At 41.3% G+C, this 17,131-nt stretch overlaps 1 protein-coding gene across 1 annotated transcript in view; it reads right to left on the reverse strand.

Moving 5' to 3' along the window:
- The window catches only part of LOC126252267 (uncharacterized), a 640,413-nt gene that overhangs the window by 139,373 nt on the left and 483,909 nt on the right, over nt 1-17,131 (reverse strand). The window contains exons 3-4 of the mRNA XM_049953140.1: nt 1,888-2,016; nt 583-715 (exon numbers count right to left, since the gene is read on the reverse strand). Coding sequence (XP_049809097.1) covers nt 583-715; nt 1,888-2,016 — 262 coding nt within the window. The remainder of the gene's footprint in view (nt 1-582; nt 716-1,887; nt 2,017-17,131) is intronic.

Here is a 17,131-nt window from a genome sequence, read left to right on the forward strand (position 1 = left end):
CGATGCAGGATTCGAACCTGTGACCGTAGCAGTCACGCGGTTCCAGACTAAAGTGCCTAGAACCGCACGGCCACACCGGCCGGCTTGAAAGCAATGGTGTGGTGCATAGGTGAATTGGAAAAATGATTTTTTATGCCTGTAGCAGCATGGGACATTGGTATCTCATACAAAGTGGCACCTTGTCAACCCACTGGTTGGCCCTACACATCCCAGTTGTCAGTCTCATTCCCTCTAGATTGTAAGTAATACCTTCAAATCTTGCAGTACAGCAGATCCATAACTTCACTTGGGTTCATATGAAAGACGGTCTTTTGCCTCCAACGTTTATTCCCGGTCCCGTATCAAAAATCTTCAGAAGATTTAGTCATCATCAGTGTTTCTAAATACTAACGAGTCAACAGGAAAGCTATGTATTTCTTCATTTAATACTGTTTCACTGCTGTATTTAGCATATTCTACATTTACTGTGGTGGCTGTGCCCTCCACTGATCCTAACACAAGTTACAAAGCTTATTAGAAGACAAACAAAATCTATTTGTTATTACTACAATAAACCAAATTTAATTCTGAAAGCACATATACCTGTAGCAAGGCCTGCGGCATGAGCTGGACTGTTCTCATATACATTCTTCACAAATATTGTGTCCATGGGCTCATCAAGAGCAGCGCCATGGTGCCCATGCTGTACACCCAATCTTTTCTCACCTTGCAGCACCTACAAAATTATAAACTGTATCAACACTCAAAACTGAAACGATGTCTTAAAAACATTAAAATGAGTACTTGCATGTCCACTATCAATCAGTCTACTTAGCCCAACTTTTAACATAACACCAAACATGGAATCTGAAAAACAGTGACAGGCAGGAAAGTTTAAAGAGAAAGAATTATTAGCATTTAACTTCCCATTACTGGTAAGGACATAAGAGATAAAGTAATCATAAGACAGGACTGGCCTCAGAAGGGGCATGACAGGCGTCTAGTCAAAGGAATCATCATCGTACTTGATGTATGTGTCCTAGAAAAATTGCAGAAAACCTAAATTTAGGTGGTGGGACCCCTCTCCTCTCAAATATGAGCCCAGCATCTTAACCTCTGAGCCACATCACTGTCAGGAATATTCTATCAGTCAGTCATGTGCAATGGCATGAGAAAAAGACACTATCAGCAGGTAACAGACAATATTGCTATAGATGAAACCCATGCTAGAGAACAGAGACAATTGGTGCACCCAACACCAGAATTTCAATGAATTGCTTATACCATATCCACTTAAAAAAAATACATTTAAGCTATCAGTCAAAAGGCCTTATTTGTAAGAGTAAAGGCCTTTGAATTGAAAGCTTCAATTTATAGCAGTATTTTCATTGTACCTGCCTGTGACTCAACATCTCCTCTGTATGGTGCGTAGCAATCTACCCTTTTCATAACATTGACAATATAAAAGAAAGACTTCTGCGCTGTGGAAATTTTGTAATTATAGTTTCTTTGAAAATACTACATCTTCAACAGTTGCTGTTTTCCTCTTTGGTTCTGTACACTAGTTTGGTCGATCTCCATGCTAGTCTATCCTGTGTAAGCCTCTTCATTTCTGAATAACTACTGCAACCTATATCCACTTGAACGTGCTTACTGTATTCAAGCCTCTATCTCCCTCTATAATCTTTAAACCTCAATTACTTCCATGCTATCAGTGCTTTAAAATGTTCTTAAGAAACTTCCTATTTCAGCTATTAATAGATGCCAATGTTTGGGTCAGTGACAATGTTCGAACCACAACCACAATTGTCTTGAAATAACAGAATTGTCTCGAAATACAGCACAACCCAAAATACATCAATTTGAAAAACTATAAAGGAAACATGTCATTCATATGTGGAAACTTACTGTGTACGACTCAGGTGGATAGACAATGAAGTGCCTGAGAGTGAACCCAAAGCCATTCTCACACCGTCTCAGGAAAAGACTTCTAGGCCCTCTAAAGCTGGGTATGTCATGCCTTCTGCCCAATGGAGACTGTAACAAATAAAAAATTCAAAATGTGAGTCACCTACTTAATCAGTAACTGACAGTAAAGAAACACAAAACTCCATTAGTATAGTATATAGATTGAAGTGTTACAATTTATGGTACGTTTTATAATACTGTACAATGGTGTTTACATTTGTTCATATTCCTCTGGTATTTGTGATTTATTCGTGTAAGGACTCTAGTGACAGCACTGTAATAAAGCACTAAACTTTACCTTAGCAGGAAGTTCCTGATACTTTTCTTTCTTAGATCCCATGATTGTTTAGGTGTAAAATGTTTGGTCTAATGTCCTGTCCGCACCATATCCCATTTTCGCCAAAATCCTTTTCCGAGGCAGTAGCATACTAATTTAACAAACTAGTGCACAATAACTTGGAACAAATGCTTTGAAAATTTTGGTTCACAAAGAGTTCAAATAGTAACTTTTATTTTATTTTATTTTATTTTATTATTTATTTCTTACTCCATTGATCCAACTGTGATAAACTCACAAGGCTATAGAGTGTGTCAGTAAACAATCAATACAAAGGTAATATTAAAGCAGTCAATCAGACAAAAGTAATACCACATGTTTGCTATACACATATGTGGTAAGAGTGACAGATTACACCAAACATTACACATAGAAAGTGAAAACAAATTAAAAACCAGTGAAAATGACTACGAATGTTACATGAGTATGGTACCTACATCATGGCTCAAACTCAAACAATGGTGTACCACACTCAAAATATCTGGTCCACAGACCTGGGTGGCTTTTTCATTGTATCTAAAATACTCTTCTAAACTGTAAACTGATCTTCCCAGTAGAAATTGCTTCAGATGCTCCCTAAAGGAAGAATGGTTATCACATTTGTTTTTAATATCTGGAGGGACAGCATTAATAACTTTTGCACCAGAGAACTGCACATCCTTTTGCACCATGGTCGAGTTTTTACATTCGTTGAGTAAATCATGCTTTCTCCTGGTATCATATCCATGGTATTCACTATTTCTTTTATGAAACTCAGTACTATTGCTGATGAAGCCCATGAGAGAAAATACGTACTGGAACATGGCAGTAAGAATTTTTAGTTTCTGGAGAAGGTTTCTACAACTACATCTGGAGTCTAAAACGCTCATTATTCTTATAACACATTTCTGGGCCAAGAGTATTTTCTTTGCTAGTGTTTGGTTTCTCCAAGATACAATACCATACTATATGAGAGAATGAAAATATCAATAGTATGCTACTTTCATTGTGTGTATGTTTCCGCTCTCTGAGAGAACGCGTAGGGCAAAAATCTATGAGCTGAGTCTCTTTTGAAGATTTACTATATGATGAGACCAGTTTACTCTGGAGTCAATTAAAACGCCTAAAAACTTTGTCGATTCAACTCTTTCTATTGACTCTGTTCCACATTTCACAGTTAATTCCTCCTCCGTTTTAGCAGTTGCAGTAAACTGAATATAATTAGTCTTATTAAAGTTCAACGAGAGTCCATTGAAGCTAAACCATTTCACTAAATCAGTAAGAATATTCTTAACAGATCCTTGAAGATCTTCACATGTATGACCATTAATCACAATGTTAGTGTCATCTGCAAAAATGGTAAAAAATAACTGTAACATTGTACATTGAGGTAGATCATTTATAAATATGACCAATATTAGAGGACCAAGAATGGATCCTGTCAATAACAGGAAAACAAATAAATCGTTATAAAATATTACCATAACAGACATTATACATTTAAAAAAAAAATATGTTGGCTTAATGTGACCAAAAAAACTCCTGTACATTAATTTTGAATCGCCACAAAAAATTTACTGTTGTTTACGTAGCCTACCTTATTTAAAGCGCTCAATTCGCAGTTTCTGCATCGGCAAACGACAGCAAAACATTGGTAGTATACTCTCCATATAAGCACTAAAACAACAAAGCAACAGTATATCTTAAGTACCACCATAGTGCTTTGAAGCAAATATAATGCCAGATGACCGTGCTTATTTAAAAGTAGATACCATCAAAATGACCGAAGGAGCAAATTGGAAACTTTGGAGACTTCACATATGGCAAATAACATCCCCGCTGTTCTTGAACATTATTTTTACGTACCTAAAACTCATGGATAGACTGCTGTAATAAAACATAGTTGTCACATTACGCGCTTCTAATACTGCGAGGTTTCTCAGTGCATGTACGCATGTAGAAGAAAGCTGTGTGGAACTTTTTTTTTTTATGAAGTGGGGAGCGGTGAGAATAAGCTCCGCCCTTAGTAATAGTATACAGGGGATGGAGGGGCAAGTCCCACCCCGCTCTTGCACAGGCTTACATCAAAAGTTATGGAAACAGAAGAAAGAATCCGATTAACACGAAGTTGCCGCGACCTGTAGTATGCTGCACATGTGCGAATTCTCCGAAATTCAATAGGCGAATTGCACTGCTCGGATAATTAAAGGTATTGAAAAAATTCATTCGCACGTTCGTCAGATGAAACAGCAGCCCACCTTCCGATTTAAGCGGAGTTATTGGAAAACGACCTAATTGTTGGATACAAGATGATATATGACTCCTCGGAACAAAACTGCATTGACTAATGGTGTTCAAGCTGGTCAGGTGTGGCTTACTGTCGGTATTTGCTCGCTTTGATTCTGCGTTATGCACATGGGCTACTAGTTTGAAAAATTTTCGATCGTATGATTTTTGACTGCATATCGAACTTCTGTGGCAACACAATATGAAGCCGCCACAAGGTCTGATATTTCAGGCAATATTTTTTTTATTGATGTGTGTACGTACTAGTCGCGTATGTAAATTATCTAAATACCATTCCGGTCTAAGCAACTGTCTCAATGCACACCACTCTCCAACAAACTGTCATCCTTAAAAGTCATAATGATCTGCCATTGGGCCAAAGCCGCCCGTGTAGACACTGTTGAGACATAACATCACCTAGCATACTGCATGTAAACCTCATCATGTCTCGGCGCACATATCATTACTGTATCGCAACAATGGCGAACGACAAAATATTATTGTTTACATTATTTTAACAAGTATCTACTTCTTAGAAACTGGGCAATTGGGGTTTGAGATTTCAGTTTAGTAAGAGGCAACTGTTAAACCTGACAGAGTTAATTGACGCTAAATGACGATTCTATTGGTGCCAACGTAACGAGCAGGAAAATAAGAGAAATTACGGCTCGTTCGGAGGCATATAGATAGTCGTTTTTCCGTAGCTCTGTTTGTGAGTGAAACTAGAAAGAAAATGACTAGTAGTGGTACAAGGTACCTTCCGCCATGCACCATATAGTGGCTTGCAAAGAATGTTTGTAGATGTAGGTTTCTTACAAGCTTGAATTGGTTCTACTATGAAGTATATCTTATGATGGACCAAGAATTATTTAAAAATTCATTCCTGCACAATACACCCGTAACTTTGTATGCGTACTAAGCTCAACAATTATGTGGTGACTGCAACTTTGTTCAAGTAGTGTTTGAAGGTAAACGCAAGATGCCCCACTAGACCCTCGAGAGGCAAAGGGAACCGCAGGAATGTCTTGTCTGCCTACAATGTGTAATTACACAGGCTGCCGAAGAAACGATTCTTTTTTTTTAATGAGTGGCTTATTCTTGTGGGTTTTTTTATGTGCTGTATTCTAACACAAATGTCTTGTACAGCTGGTACTCTGCAGCTTGGAAAAATTGCGAATATGCCATATTAATAACTATGCATTTGACATAAGCTGCTTTTTATGGTAATTTATTTTATCGTACTATCTTCTGGCGTTCGTCCATCATTTAACGATATTTTATACGTACTGTTTTTTCGTGTATGCCCATAAAAATCACGTTATATTATTATTACGAAACACCATCTTAGGCATACGCTAAAAAACAATAGCGTACATGTATCACCGATGATGGGCTGACGCCCCAAACTAATTTGAAATATAAACTAACACAAGAAAAGCTGATTACGTCAAATAAATAATTATTGATTACATATTTGCGAATTCTAATACGACAACAAAAGCCACGTCATCCTCCCTCTTTTATAATTACCATTAACTAATTTAAAACAAAAAAAAACTCTTAGCAATTTTAATTTGCGAGTTTCGTAATTTATTATTATTATTATTATTATTATATTGAAATTTCGGTGGCACTGATACTGGTTAGTATATATATTAACTATTACAACAAGCTTCTTCTACTTAAGAAAGAACCTCTGGATCTGAAAAATTTCTGGTACCACTTCTACACATACCGTTTGGCGTAATGAAAAAGTTTATGAAAGCTTTATTCAAAGATGGAAAACGTCTGAAGTATTCGAAATAAGAGTTCGATCCCACCCTTGAGTAAAAAATAACTGTCAGAGAGTGTGGTTTTTTATCACTCAATGTGGTTTCACGAAGAAAATAAAATCGATCTACGACAAAATCTCGCAGCATCCAGGATGACGAAAACATTCAAGGTAAGATGTTTGATGACCTGCAATATGTACACAGAACAAAACATGACACGTGAGTTCTGTGTAATAAGGGATGTTATGTTTATACTTCAATAAAACTTTCATTCATACCGAAACATTAAATTACTTTTCACGTGTTTTGTTAATTCCCTAGTTTCTAATAGAGTCACATACTGACAAAACTGTACATGATAGAAGTAGCTCTCAGCTTGGCGTGAACTTAGTGCTATTTTATGAAGAAAATCCACGGCAACTGGCTTAATACTAAGCATTCTGCCCTGATTGAAAGATGTATTCGACATTCGCCTTCACAAAGTCATGTACTTTTAACCATCACATAATGAAGGCCGCGATTCTGAGATTATATCTGCCGCCCTAGCACTAGTTGCCGTTTCGATCAAGCGTAACAGATGCGTAACGACGAAAGCGCGTATTCAAGTTTCTCTGCCGGAAAACATCCTCGGCGCCTATTTGCTGTGTTGTTGTTAATTAGGTCATACTGACGCAGTATTCAGCCAACAGGGTCAGCGCTCAATTTCGCCTTTATTATCGGTTCTTCATTTAGTGTTCCCAATACGTCACTCATTAGCGGTAATAGGTCGTGAGCTCGCTGATGCATCGGAAAAGTTAGCGACACGAAAATTAACTGCAGATGTTTCGGTCGACGTCACAGATCGATGTACCCATATAAGTCTCTCGTCTGTTTCATTGTGTGTCCATCATCATTTTCATCATCACTGACACGCAAGTCACCGAAGTGGCGTCAACTAAAAAGACTTGCAATACGGCGGCCGAACCCCGAAGGGGATATCCCGGCCAATAAATGCCATACGATCATTTCAGTTTTTCATCTTTATAACTATTTGATTTTTATAACTTCCCCCCCCCCCCCCAAAAAAAAGAAAAAAAAACAACGTTTCATCGCTGTTCGGTTTCAACCTCACGCGCGCTGGCACTAAAAGAATGGATTATTATTAACCTAGATTTTGCATTCCAGCAGGAGACGTAAGTGGAAGTATTTACTCTGGACATACATGAGATGATAAAAGTCATGGGATGCCTCCTAATATCGTGTCGGACCACCACCTGCCCAGCGTAGTGCAGCAACTCGACGTCGCATGGGCTCGACAAACCATTGGCAGTCCCTTGCAGAAATATCGAGCCATGCTGTTTCTATTGCCTTCCGTAACTGCAGAAGTGTTGCCGGTGCAGGATTTTGTCCGATAAATGTTCGATCGGATTCTTATAGGACGAACTTGGTGGCCAAATCATTCGCTCGAATTGTCCAGAATGTTCTGACATGGTGCCTTGTCATTCACAAAAATTCGATCGTTTTTTGGGAACAAAGTCGATGAATGGTCTCCAGGAAACTGAACAGTCAGTGAGCTGTTCGTTAGGACTATAGGATCCAGTCCACTCCATGTAAACACGGCCGCATGGAGCCACCACCAGCTTCCACAGTGCCTTGTTGACGACCTGGCTCCATCACTTCGTGGAGTCTGTGCCACATATGTGGCTTCAAAACATGAAAACTTTTTCTTTATAATAATAATTCTGAGTATCACTGCGATTACTGCCATATGGAAAACATAAACATTATGACAGCAGTATATTAAGTAATACATTACTTCAAAGGACACAGTTGCAAGATAAAATAACTACGTAATATTTGTTACTGTGAAATGTACGAGTATAACATGATTTTTCATATAGGGACAGTCTCTTCTTCCTCCTTTTTTTTTGGTATTATCCTGCGTCTTCATGGTGTTTTGATGTTTTCCTGGATTTAGCAATGTTTGGGGGAGAGGGGGGGTGGCTGTATGCTCTTCCTGACGCCGCCCCCCCCCCCCCCCGACTGAATTTGGGTGCCTCATCTGTTTTCGTCTAGTGTTATCCATGTGAAAGCGTGGTAACTTTTTTTTCGAAATGTTTGCGAATGGTGTAACAGAGGGCGGGATGTGCATACTTCACAAATAACTCCTTTTCCTATTGTGTACATTTTCTTGTCACTGGTACAATTATTCATCACTAAATAAACAAACCGGAGTAACTGACACTAGTAAATAAATCACACGAACAGAATTGACCTGTATCAGAGCACGCTGCACTAAGCTGCTGGACAGAAAATGGGCGACAGGTTTTTTGGTACACCTGTAGGTCAGTTTCAGAGATCTTCTGGGAAAAGCCACTTGCCCCATGAAGTGCGCCGCTCGCTCGTTAGTTTACCGACAGACTACAGCCCGACCTTCACCTATCCGGAAATGGGAAACCGCCTAAAAATCGCACCCAGGCTGGCCGGCACACCGGCCCTGGTCTTTAAATCGCCAGCCGGATTCGATTTGGGGCCGACGTGTCTCCGCGAATCCCAGAAAATGTATTTACAGTCGTTGGCGCGATCTGTTCAACCTACATTCAAAGTTAAAACTCGCCGAATCGCTGTCATCGTCGCGGATTACCGTATCCTCCAACTTAGGTTTGGTAGACCTCTTTTGTCAGTTGTAGCGTAGGGCACTTTTCTCAGCATCCCGCACTTTCAGCTTATCACCCGACAGGTGCACTTTCTTCGCGTTCACCCCAGTTTCTATGTCCATGTCACTGAAAACTTTCAGCCTAGTGGCTGACCCATCATCTAAACACAACACTGCATCCGTGACACCAGATTTTATGGTTTTGAGACCCACAAATACCGTTTAGGCAAGCATTCCCACAACACAGTCATCGAAACTTTCGTTGGGATTTTGAGTTCTCCCAAGGATGCATTAGGTGAGAAAATTTTTGCTAACTGTCTCTATAGATTGGTTTTACAACATCTGCTATTGCCATTGGTAGGGGATGGATGTGTCTATATACACATCATTAGTTACAGTAGCTCTCTGATGTTTACACCATGATTCGGGGCTCTTTGGACAGAGAGAATGAAAGGGTCCTCGTCTGTAGCAATATTGGGAAAGAAGGTGACGCACAGAGTTTTTCTCATTCCTTCTAAATTATTAGAATTTTTCTATATTATTCTGCTCAGACTAACTAACTATCCGCATAAAATAGAATTATAAACACAATAAGATTACGTCTTAAAATCAAGCGTCTCGTTCAAACCACTGCGACGAGGAAAACGTAAACAGAATGCTACATTGATGTTCAACTGCAACCTACATTCGCTTATCACTGGGGAGACCGGTGAGGTGGAGGTGGGGGAGGGTGGAGGGGGGGGGGGGCGGTGATCCACTTGAAAATCAGTAGTCAAAGAATAAAGAGCAGAAAGTCTGCTATAGCCGGGATAAAGACAGCTAAATTGAATTGTCGTTTAGAAAATGGTATCTCTTCCCTATGAATATATAGCAAACATACAAAAACCATACATGTTCTTGTTCAGGAAAGACATTATAGGAAAAAAAAAAAAACGCTATTCGACATATTTTCACTTCCTGGTCACCTTAACGCCACTCGCTGCCGTTGCTTCCGTGAAGTTATCTTCCCAGCATCTCGAAGGCCCGCAACGCTTTCTTCTCGAATGCGGAGTCCATTGCCGTCATCCGTTTTGGCCGTCTTGTGTCTGGCATACGTTGTAAGTGATAATACCAGAGTAGGCGCTTTCTTTCCACGGAATCTAGAATTGTGTTTTCGACGTTCACTGTCTCTCTGATTCTGTCATTCCTAGGGTGATCAAGCCTGGAAAATCCGAAACTCCGTCTCCAAAAATCCATGTTGACATTCAGCAGGCGGTTCTTTTTGCCTTTCACAAATCTGCGCCATACGCCGTGATCGTTTCTTTATAATACTGTTTGTGTGACAAGAGTTTAGTATTCATTGCTCGCCATAGAGTTCTGTCCCAGTTCTATTGTGTTAAGCAAACTTATAAGTTCAGTACCATTTTGGAATAAGTATATACTTTCTCGTCCCTGGTTGGCACTGGAACGAACAGGTCCTGTCAGAGTTAGCTTGGCTCTATTCACTTTCGATTGTATTCTATTAGTTTAGAGGTCTTTCTGGAGCGCAGGTTATAGCTCGCGCATCGATCGAATGCGAAACAGTGACGTGCAATTGACCTTCGCATGTTTCGGCTGCGGCGTTATATGGCGCGCGAACCACACACTGAGATGACAAAAATCATGGGATACCTCCTAATATCGTGTCGGAACTACCTTTGCCTGGAGTCTTGCAGTAACTCGACCTGGCATGGACTCAATAAGCCGTTGGAATTCCCCTGCAGAAATACTGAGCCTTGCTGCCACTATAGCCGTCCATAACTGGGAAAGTTTTGCCTGTGCAGGATTGTGTGCACGAACTGATCTCTCGATTATCTCCCATAAATGTTCGATCCGGGTGGTTAAATCATTCGCTGAAATCGTCCAGAATGATCATCAAATCCATCGTGAGCAATTGTGGCCCGGTAACGCGGCGTATTGTTGTCCATAAGAATTCCATCGCTCTTTGGAAACATGAAGTCTATGAATGCTATTAACGCCACATTTTGTCGCACTGTCCTAACTGATAGATTCGTCGTACGTCCAACATTGATTTCTGCGGATATTTCACGCAGTGCTGCTTGTCTGTTAGCACTGACAACTCTACGGAAACGCTGCTGCTCTCGGTCGTTATGTGAAGGCCGTCGGCCACTGCGTTGTCTGTGGTGAGAATAGTGCCTGAAATTTTATATTCTCGGTCACTATTGACACTGAGAATTTCGGAATATTAAATATCGTGACGTTTTCCGAAATAAAATGTCCCATGCGTCCAGCTCCAACCCCCATTCTGCTTTCAAAGTCTGTTAACGTCCATTGTGCGGCCATAATCACGTCGGACGCGTTTTCACATGATTCATCTGAGTACAAATGACAGCTCCGCCAATGCACTGTCTTTTTATACATCATGTACGCGATACTACCGCCATCTGTACATGTGCATATAGCTATCGCATGACTTTTGTCACCTCAATGTGTGTGGAACTACGAATATGAAAACGGGTGACTGTGATTACCTTCGTATCGCCCCAGCCGCACGACGCTAAATGGCGTGCCGCCGTGCGCACCAGAACGTTTATGAAACGCTTGATACACAGTACTAGGCTCTCAGTGGAAACATTTCTTCACGAGAGTTCCGATAAAAGACCTATAATAAAATCGCACAGTTAAGCGATGGGCAGTTATTAAAAAGTACCAACAAGCGGTTATCGACAAGCGAGAATCTATAAGTTTCACGAGAATGGCCGAAATCTTACGACACTTAACGAAGCCAGCAATAGTGTTACCGGTTACACTTTTACAGAGTGAGCAAAATAAATCTGGCCCGGAAGATACTTACAAGCAGACTGACCCTTGCTAATGAAAGTCACAGAAGGTACTGCAAAATGCTACCTTTTACGTCGACGCAGCGCTGTACTCGGTCTATCAAACTGTGAGACAACCGTAGGAGCTCTGCCAGAGGAGTAACAGCAATAACGTTATCAATCAACTGACGTCCGCCCCCGGTATCTGAGTGGTCAGCGCGACAGACTGTCAATCCTAAGAGCCCGGGTTCGATTCCCGGCTGGGTCGGAGATTTTCTCCGCTCAGGGACTGGGTGTTGTGTTGTCCTAATCATCATCATTTCATCCGCATCGACGCGCAAGTCACCGAAGTGGCGTCAAATCGAAAGACTTGCACCGGGCGAGCGGTCTACCCGACGGGAAGCCCTCGTCATAATCAACTGACGCAGTTCTTCCAGTGTGTGTGCATTATTTGAGCACACATGACCCTTCACATTGCCCTGCAGATAAAAATCACAGGGAGAGAGATCAGGCGATCGATGTGGCCTGGAGATTGCGCTGCCTCTGCTGATTGTCCTCTCCTCACTCACCCAACACCTCATGCACTCCTGACAAGGTTGTCGAGGCGGTTTGTGCTGTTGCTCCGACTAGCTAAAATTTTCCACACAGTCTACCGTGGGTTGATCCACATATGGATTGAATTGTTTCTGAACATACCGGTCGGCATTAACAGTGTGCTGAAAGATCGTGTTAAGAAGCGGACACCAGATACTGCGCACCGAACACTAGTTTTGAGATTTTGCATAGGCTCTTCAAAGTTCTGATGGGGATTTTCTGGCGCACGATGTCGCATAGGTTGGGAATTCACGTATCCTGACAGGTTGAACCAGGTCTCAAACGAAGAAATGAAATACTGGGGATCTAAAAGCTTTGATTGCATTGTAGTCGGAAACCAACGGCAGGACTCAACACGACAAAGTTCAAATGGACGCTTTAATTCACACACAACAGAAAATTAGTAAGGATACAGATGGAGGTCATTTTTGATGTTTCGATACGACGCTCTCTTCATTCCCACTTGCACAGATAAACGGCGTTGGGATTTGTCGGAATTTGTTCCAGGGTTTCCTTCAATTGAGCGATGTTTTCTGGCGTTCGAACTCTTTTTTCGGATAAACAGGCCAACGATTTTTAATTGCTATGGAGCCTGTTTTGTTTTATTTTGCCCTTCAGAGACTAAAACTCCTGGAGAAAAAAATATTGCGGAGAAATGGTTGACCAACGGTTTAGGATACTGTTTTGAAAACAAATTTTCACCTTACAGATATGCAGGAGAACTTCTGTGAAGTCTGGAAGGTAGGAGGAGAGGTATTGGCAGAAGTGACGCTTTGAGGGCGGGTCAAGAGTGGTGCTTTGATAACTCAGTCGGTAGAGCAATTGCCCGCAAAAGGTGAAGATCCCAGGTTCTAGTCTTGGCCCGGCACACGGTTTAGATCTGCCAGGAATTTTTGTAATACATCATTCCCGCCTAAGTATCTGCACAATTTTTGTACGTGCCACGGATTCGTCAGGTGCTATATGCAGTGTAATTTTTTCTCTGCCTCCTTGTAACAACCCTAACATGACAGTCAGCAGCACTAACTCCTAGATTTTACTTCACATATTACAACAAATTTTATAGGTGATCCGATGATAACCAACAACTTATCTACTTCATCCTCGTGCAGCAACACTTGAAACATGGAGTATATTTAAGGTACGGATGCGAAGTAAGATATGAGTTTAACGACCCGTCGACGACGGTGTCACTATACAGACGGAGCACAAGTTAGGATTGGAGAAAGAATACCGGCTATGTTGTTTTGCAAAGAGACTATCCCGGCATTTGCCTTAAAGAGATTTAGGATAAGCACGCGAAAATTAAATTGGGAGGGCCAGACAGAGATTCGAACTGTCTCTATAGACAGGGGGATACCTAGTTTTGCAATAATGTACTGCCTCTGATGCAATGGTGTCTTATGATGTACGGGAGAAGCTTTCGTATCAATCAAAATCACGCTACACACAAAAGTGCTCAGAATGTTGGCGTGTTACAATTGCCTGGAGTTGCACTTTGCTTCTGGAACGTTTCCGTTGAATTTTCAGATAAAAAAGGTTAATTAAACCTCACAACACGAATTATATCACACTGAATTAATTTTCTCACAGTGTGTCCAAAGGCAAACTCTAAATCTTTCGTGTATTTTTACTCGATCACTTAATTGTAGCTGGAATCAATTCTGCTTTTAAATTAGTTATATTTTTGCGCTGTTTCAAAATTAATATCATATATAAAAATTTTCATTGTTTGAATTGTCCAAATTTTTCTTATCTATATTGTGGCCATTAAGTCGTTTCCTTCCTATTCTAAGGGTTCCCAGACCGCACTGTGACGTTTTGAAGCGAGCGTCACGAAATACGAACTTATGCAGCAGCTATACGACGAAATGTGGCCAGTGTTCCGCTCTGCAGACCGGAAAGGAGTGCCGGAGTCCGAAAACAAACGACGAACGACCTCGTTACTGCCTGCTATAGCTGGCACGTAAAAGCCGTCCACCAAGCACGCCGGTGCACAAGAGTTACTGCCCCGTTTACAAGCCAGGTGCGGTACGCGGTAACGAGCTATGATCACTCTTTCACTTGTTCGTGTGTTAGCCGTGTATTTCGGGCTCAAGGTTACTTGCTACAGAAAGTCATCGATCTGTCTGTCTTTGTTTCAGAGCAGAGCCTTGGAAACGGGTTCAAATCCCTTCTAACCAAAGGATCATCCCGAGAGGCAACTGAGGAGGTTACTCTAGAGTGGACGACCCATTCCGACTTGTGGCAAACAATGGTCAACGGGCGGCAAGAAGCGATAGGCAGTCAGCAGTGGCTGGCGACAAAAGGAATCGTGGGATTGTAGGACTACATACAAGAGCGACTGGTCACATGGCGATGGAAAGGAATAGCTTAGGAAGAGAAGACGCCACGAATTACATAATGTTTGCTGGCATTGCCTATTATGAACGTACCCTCCGCAAAGTCGATTTTTTGCCCACTTCCATTTATTTGGCCACATGTTTGTAATCTCAGCGTATCAGAATATTTAACCACTATTCCTAGAAAGTCTTGGTGACAAACGAAAACCAAACGAGCCCAAATGAGTAAATGGGACTAACGCGAGACGCATTCAATGAATTAAAAAGTAATGGAGGAGTAAGTAAGACAGGTGGGCGAAATATTGGATTCTGTGTTACGAAACTGGGCATCATCACGTAATGTGGTTGGAAAGGACATAACGGGCTACTTCTGAGATCACGCATAGACAATATAAAAGAAATTGCTACCCGACAAGCAGTAGTTTACTGTACATCGCTGAAGCTTAGTGAACAAAATACGAGCTTAGGAATTATCGGACTAGTATGATGAGTGGATAAGGCTTCCCTTGATTGTAGAGGGGAGACGAAGGCTTGAATACAGAAAGCAGGTTCAAATGGATGTAGGGCGCAGTAGCTATGCTGCAGTGAGGTCGCTTGCACAACACACACCAGCATGTCGAGCTAGATTGAACCATTCTTCGGAATAAAGACGACGACGACGACCACCACCACCACCACCACAACAACAACAACAACAACAAATTCTTGGCCGACAGAACGCAATACCTTGCTCTTATCGGGACAAAACCGTCCAACGTAAAAGTACTTTTTGCCGTACCTCTAGGTAGTGGGTTATAGGCCTATTTCTGTTTACATGTAAACACATTGACCCACTGCATGACGTCGGAATCTCAGTGACTATTTATGGGTGATACAGTCGTATATAAGAAGGTTTCAATGCCAGAAACATACAGAGAAAAAAAATTGAAATTTGTGGTAAGTTCCTATGGAACCAAACTGCTGAGGTCATCGGTCCCTAGGCTTACACACCACTTAATCTAACTTAAACTAACTTACGATAAGTACAACACACACACCTATGGTCGATGGAGCACTCGAACCTCCGACGGGGGAAGCCGCGCGAACCGCGACAAGGTGCCTGGATCGCGCGGCAACATACAGAGAAATGTGGGGAAAAGTGTTGACGACCGATGCTTGGTAAAATTAAATAAATAGAGTATTTTGCATGATGAGCAAGAAGATTATTTGTCATTATTTGTATGATTGACGATCAGTCACTGGAAACAGTAACAACTGTAAAATATTCATTTGGAACGACCAGAAGTGGAATAACCAAGTAAAACAAGCTATCTCCACAGCATCGCGGAGATGCTCATCAAACGTCACTGATAGGTTTACTATTAAAATTCCCCGGGAGTACATTCTAAGAAGAGCTAAGCAACATGTTATTTCCTCCGACGTTCAATCTACGAAATGACTGTGATGGTGAAATCAGAGAAACTGAAGTTCCTCGGAAGATTTAAAGATAATAATCCGTCCTACACACTGTGGGCCTATGATGGCCTTCAGAGACAATCCAAAAGTAGATTCTGCCTCTGACCACAGCCACAATGGAGATCTCCAAACCAGCATCATAACAGTAAGAGCAAGGCCAGTACTAGCATTTCAAAGGGCAGTACAGTGAACTTACCAATTCAGTCGCGGTTCACATGACACGTGACAGGTGCTAGGTGAACAGGGATGTAATGTTATAAGCGGGAGCCAAAAAAGTATGAAGATGTGACTTTATGGCTCATTTCTTAGAAGGAATGTCCTGTAACTGTTAGAAAAAATAATCCGACACGAATTCTGTCACTTTGATAACTATCAGAGATGATATGTTTCGTTTCAGTTTCTCATCGATGTAATCCTAACGGCGTTCCTCACGCATAAGCTCACCTTGTTTGTTTCACATGGTTGTATAAGTAGCAGGCGCTCCTGCATCCGACTGTGGCTTGTGTCTGTCAAACACGAACAGTGGGGTTTATTACACAAAATCATCGTACTTACCGTTTCGTGCGATGTAAATTAGTGTTAAGAAAAAAATATGAGAAATAGGGAAACATAAGTTGTCAACCGTTTGATTTGTCTGTGTACATATAATGGCGGATACAATGACAGAATAACTTCCTGAACACGTAATTGTGACGTTTACAGTGCAACAACACAATACTGAAAGAGTGTCATAGTGGTAAAATTTGTAAAATATGCGCCATAAAAAGTAAAACAATGCTTTTCATAACTTCACAACTGTTGGGTTCGCAGGCTCACAACCAAAGTGTCGGCTTTTGATCTCACCTCCTCCTCGGGCTATGCTTCAGACCAGTCTGTCCTCACAAATTACGTTCAAAAATATGTTTAGCTCAGTGGACCAGTGGGTTTATGCCAGGCTATAGACTCAGACGTCTGGGGTTGAATTCCTGACCTCTCCCAGTATTTTT

Source organism: Schistocerca nitens, chromosome 4 (assembly GCF_023898315.1).
Source record: "Schistocerca nitens isolate TAMUIC-IGC-003100 chromosome 4, iqSchNite1.1, whole genome shotgun sequence".
Classification (NCBI taxonomy): Eukaryota; Metazoa; Arthropoda; class Insecta; order Orthoptera; family Acrididae; genus Schistocerca; species Schistocerca nitens.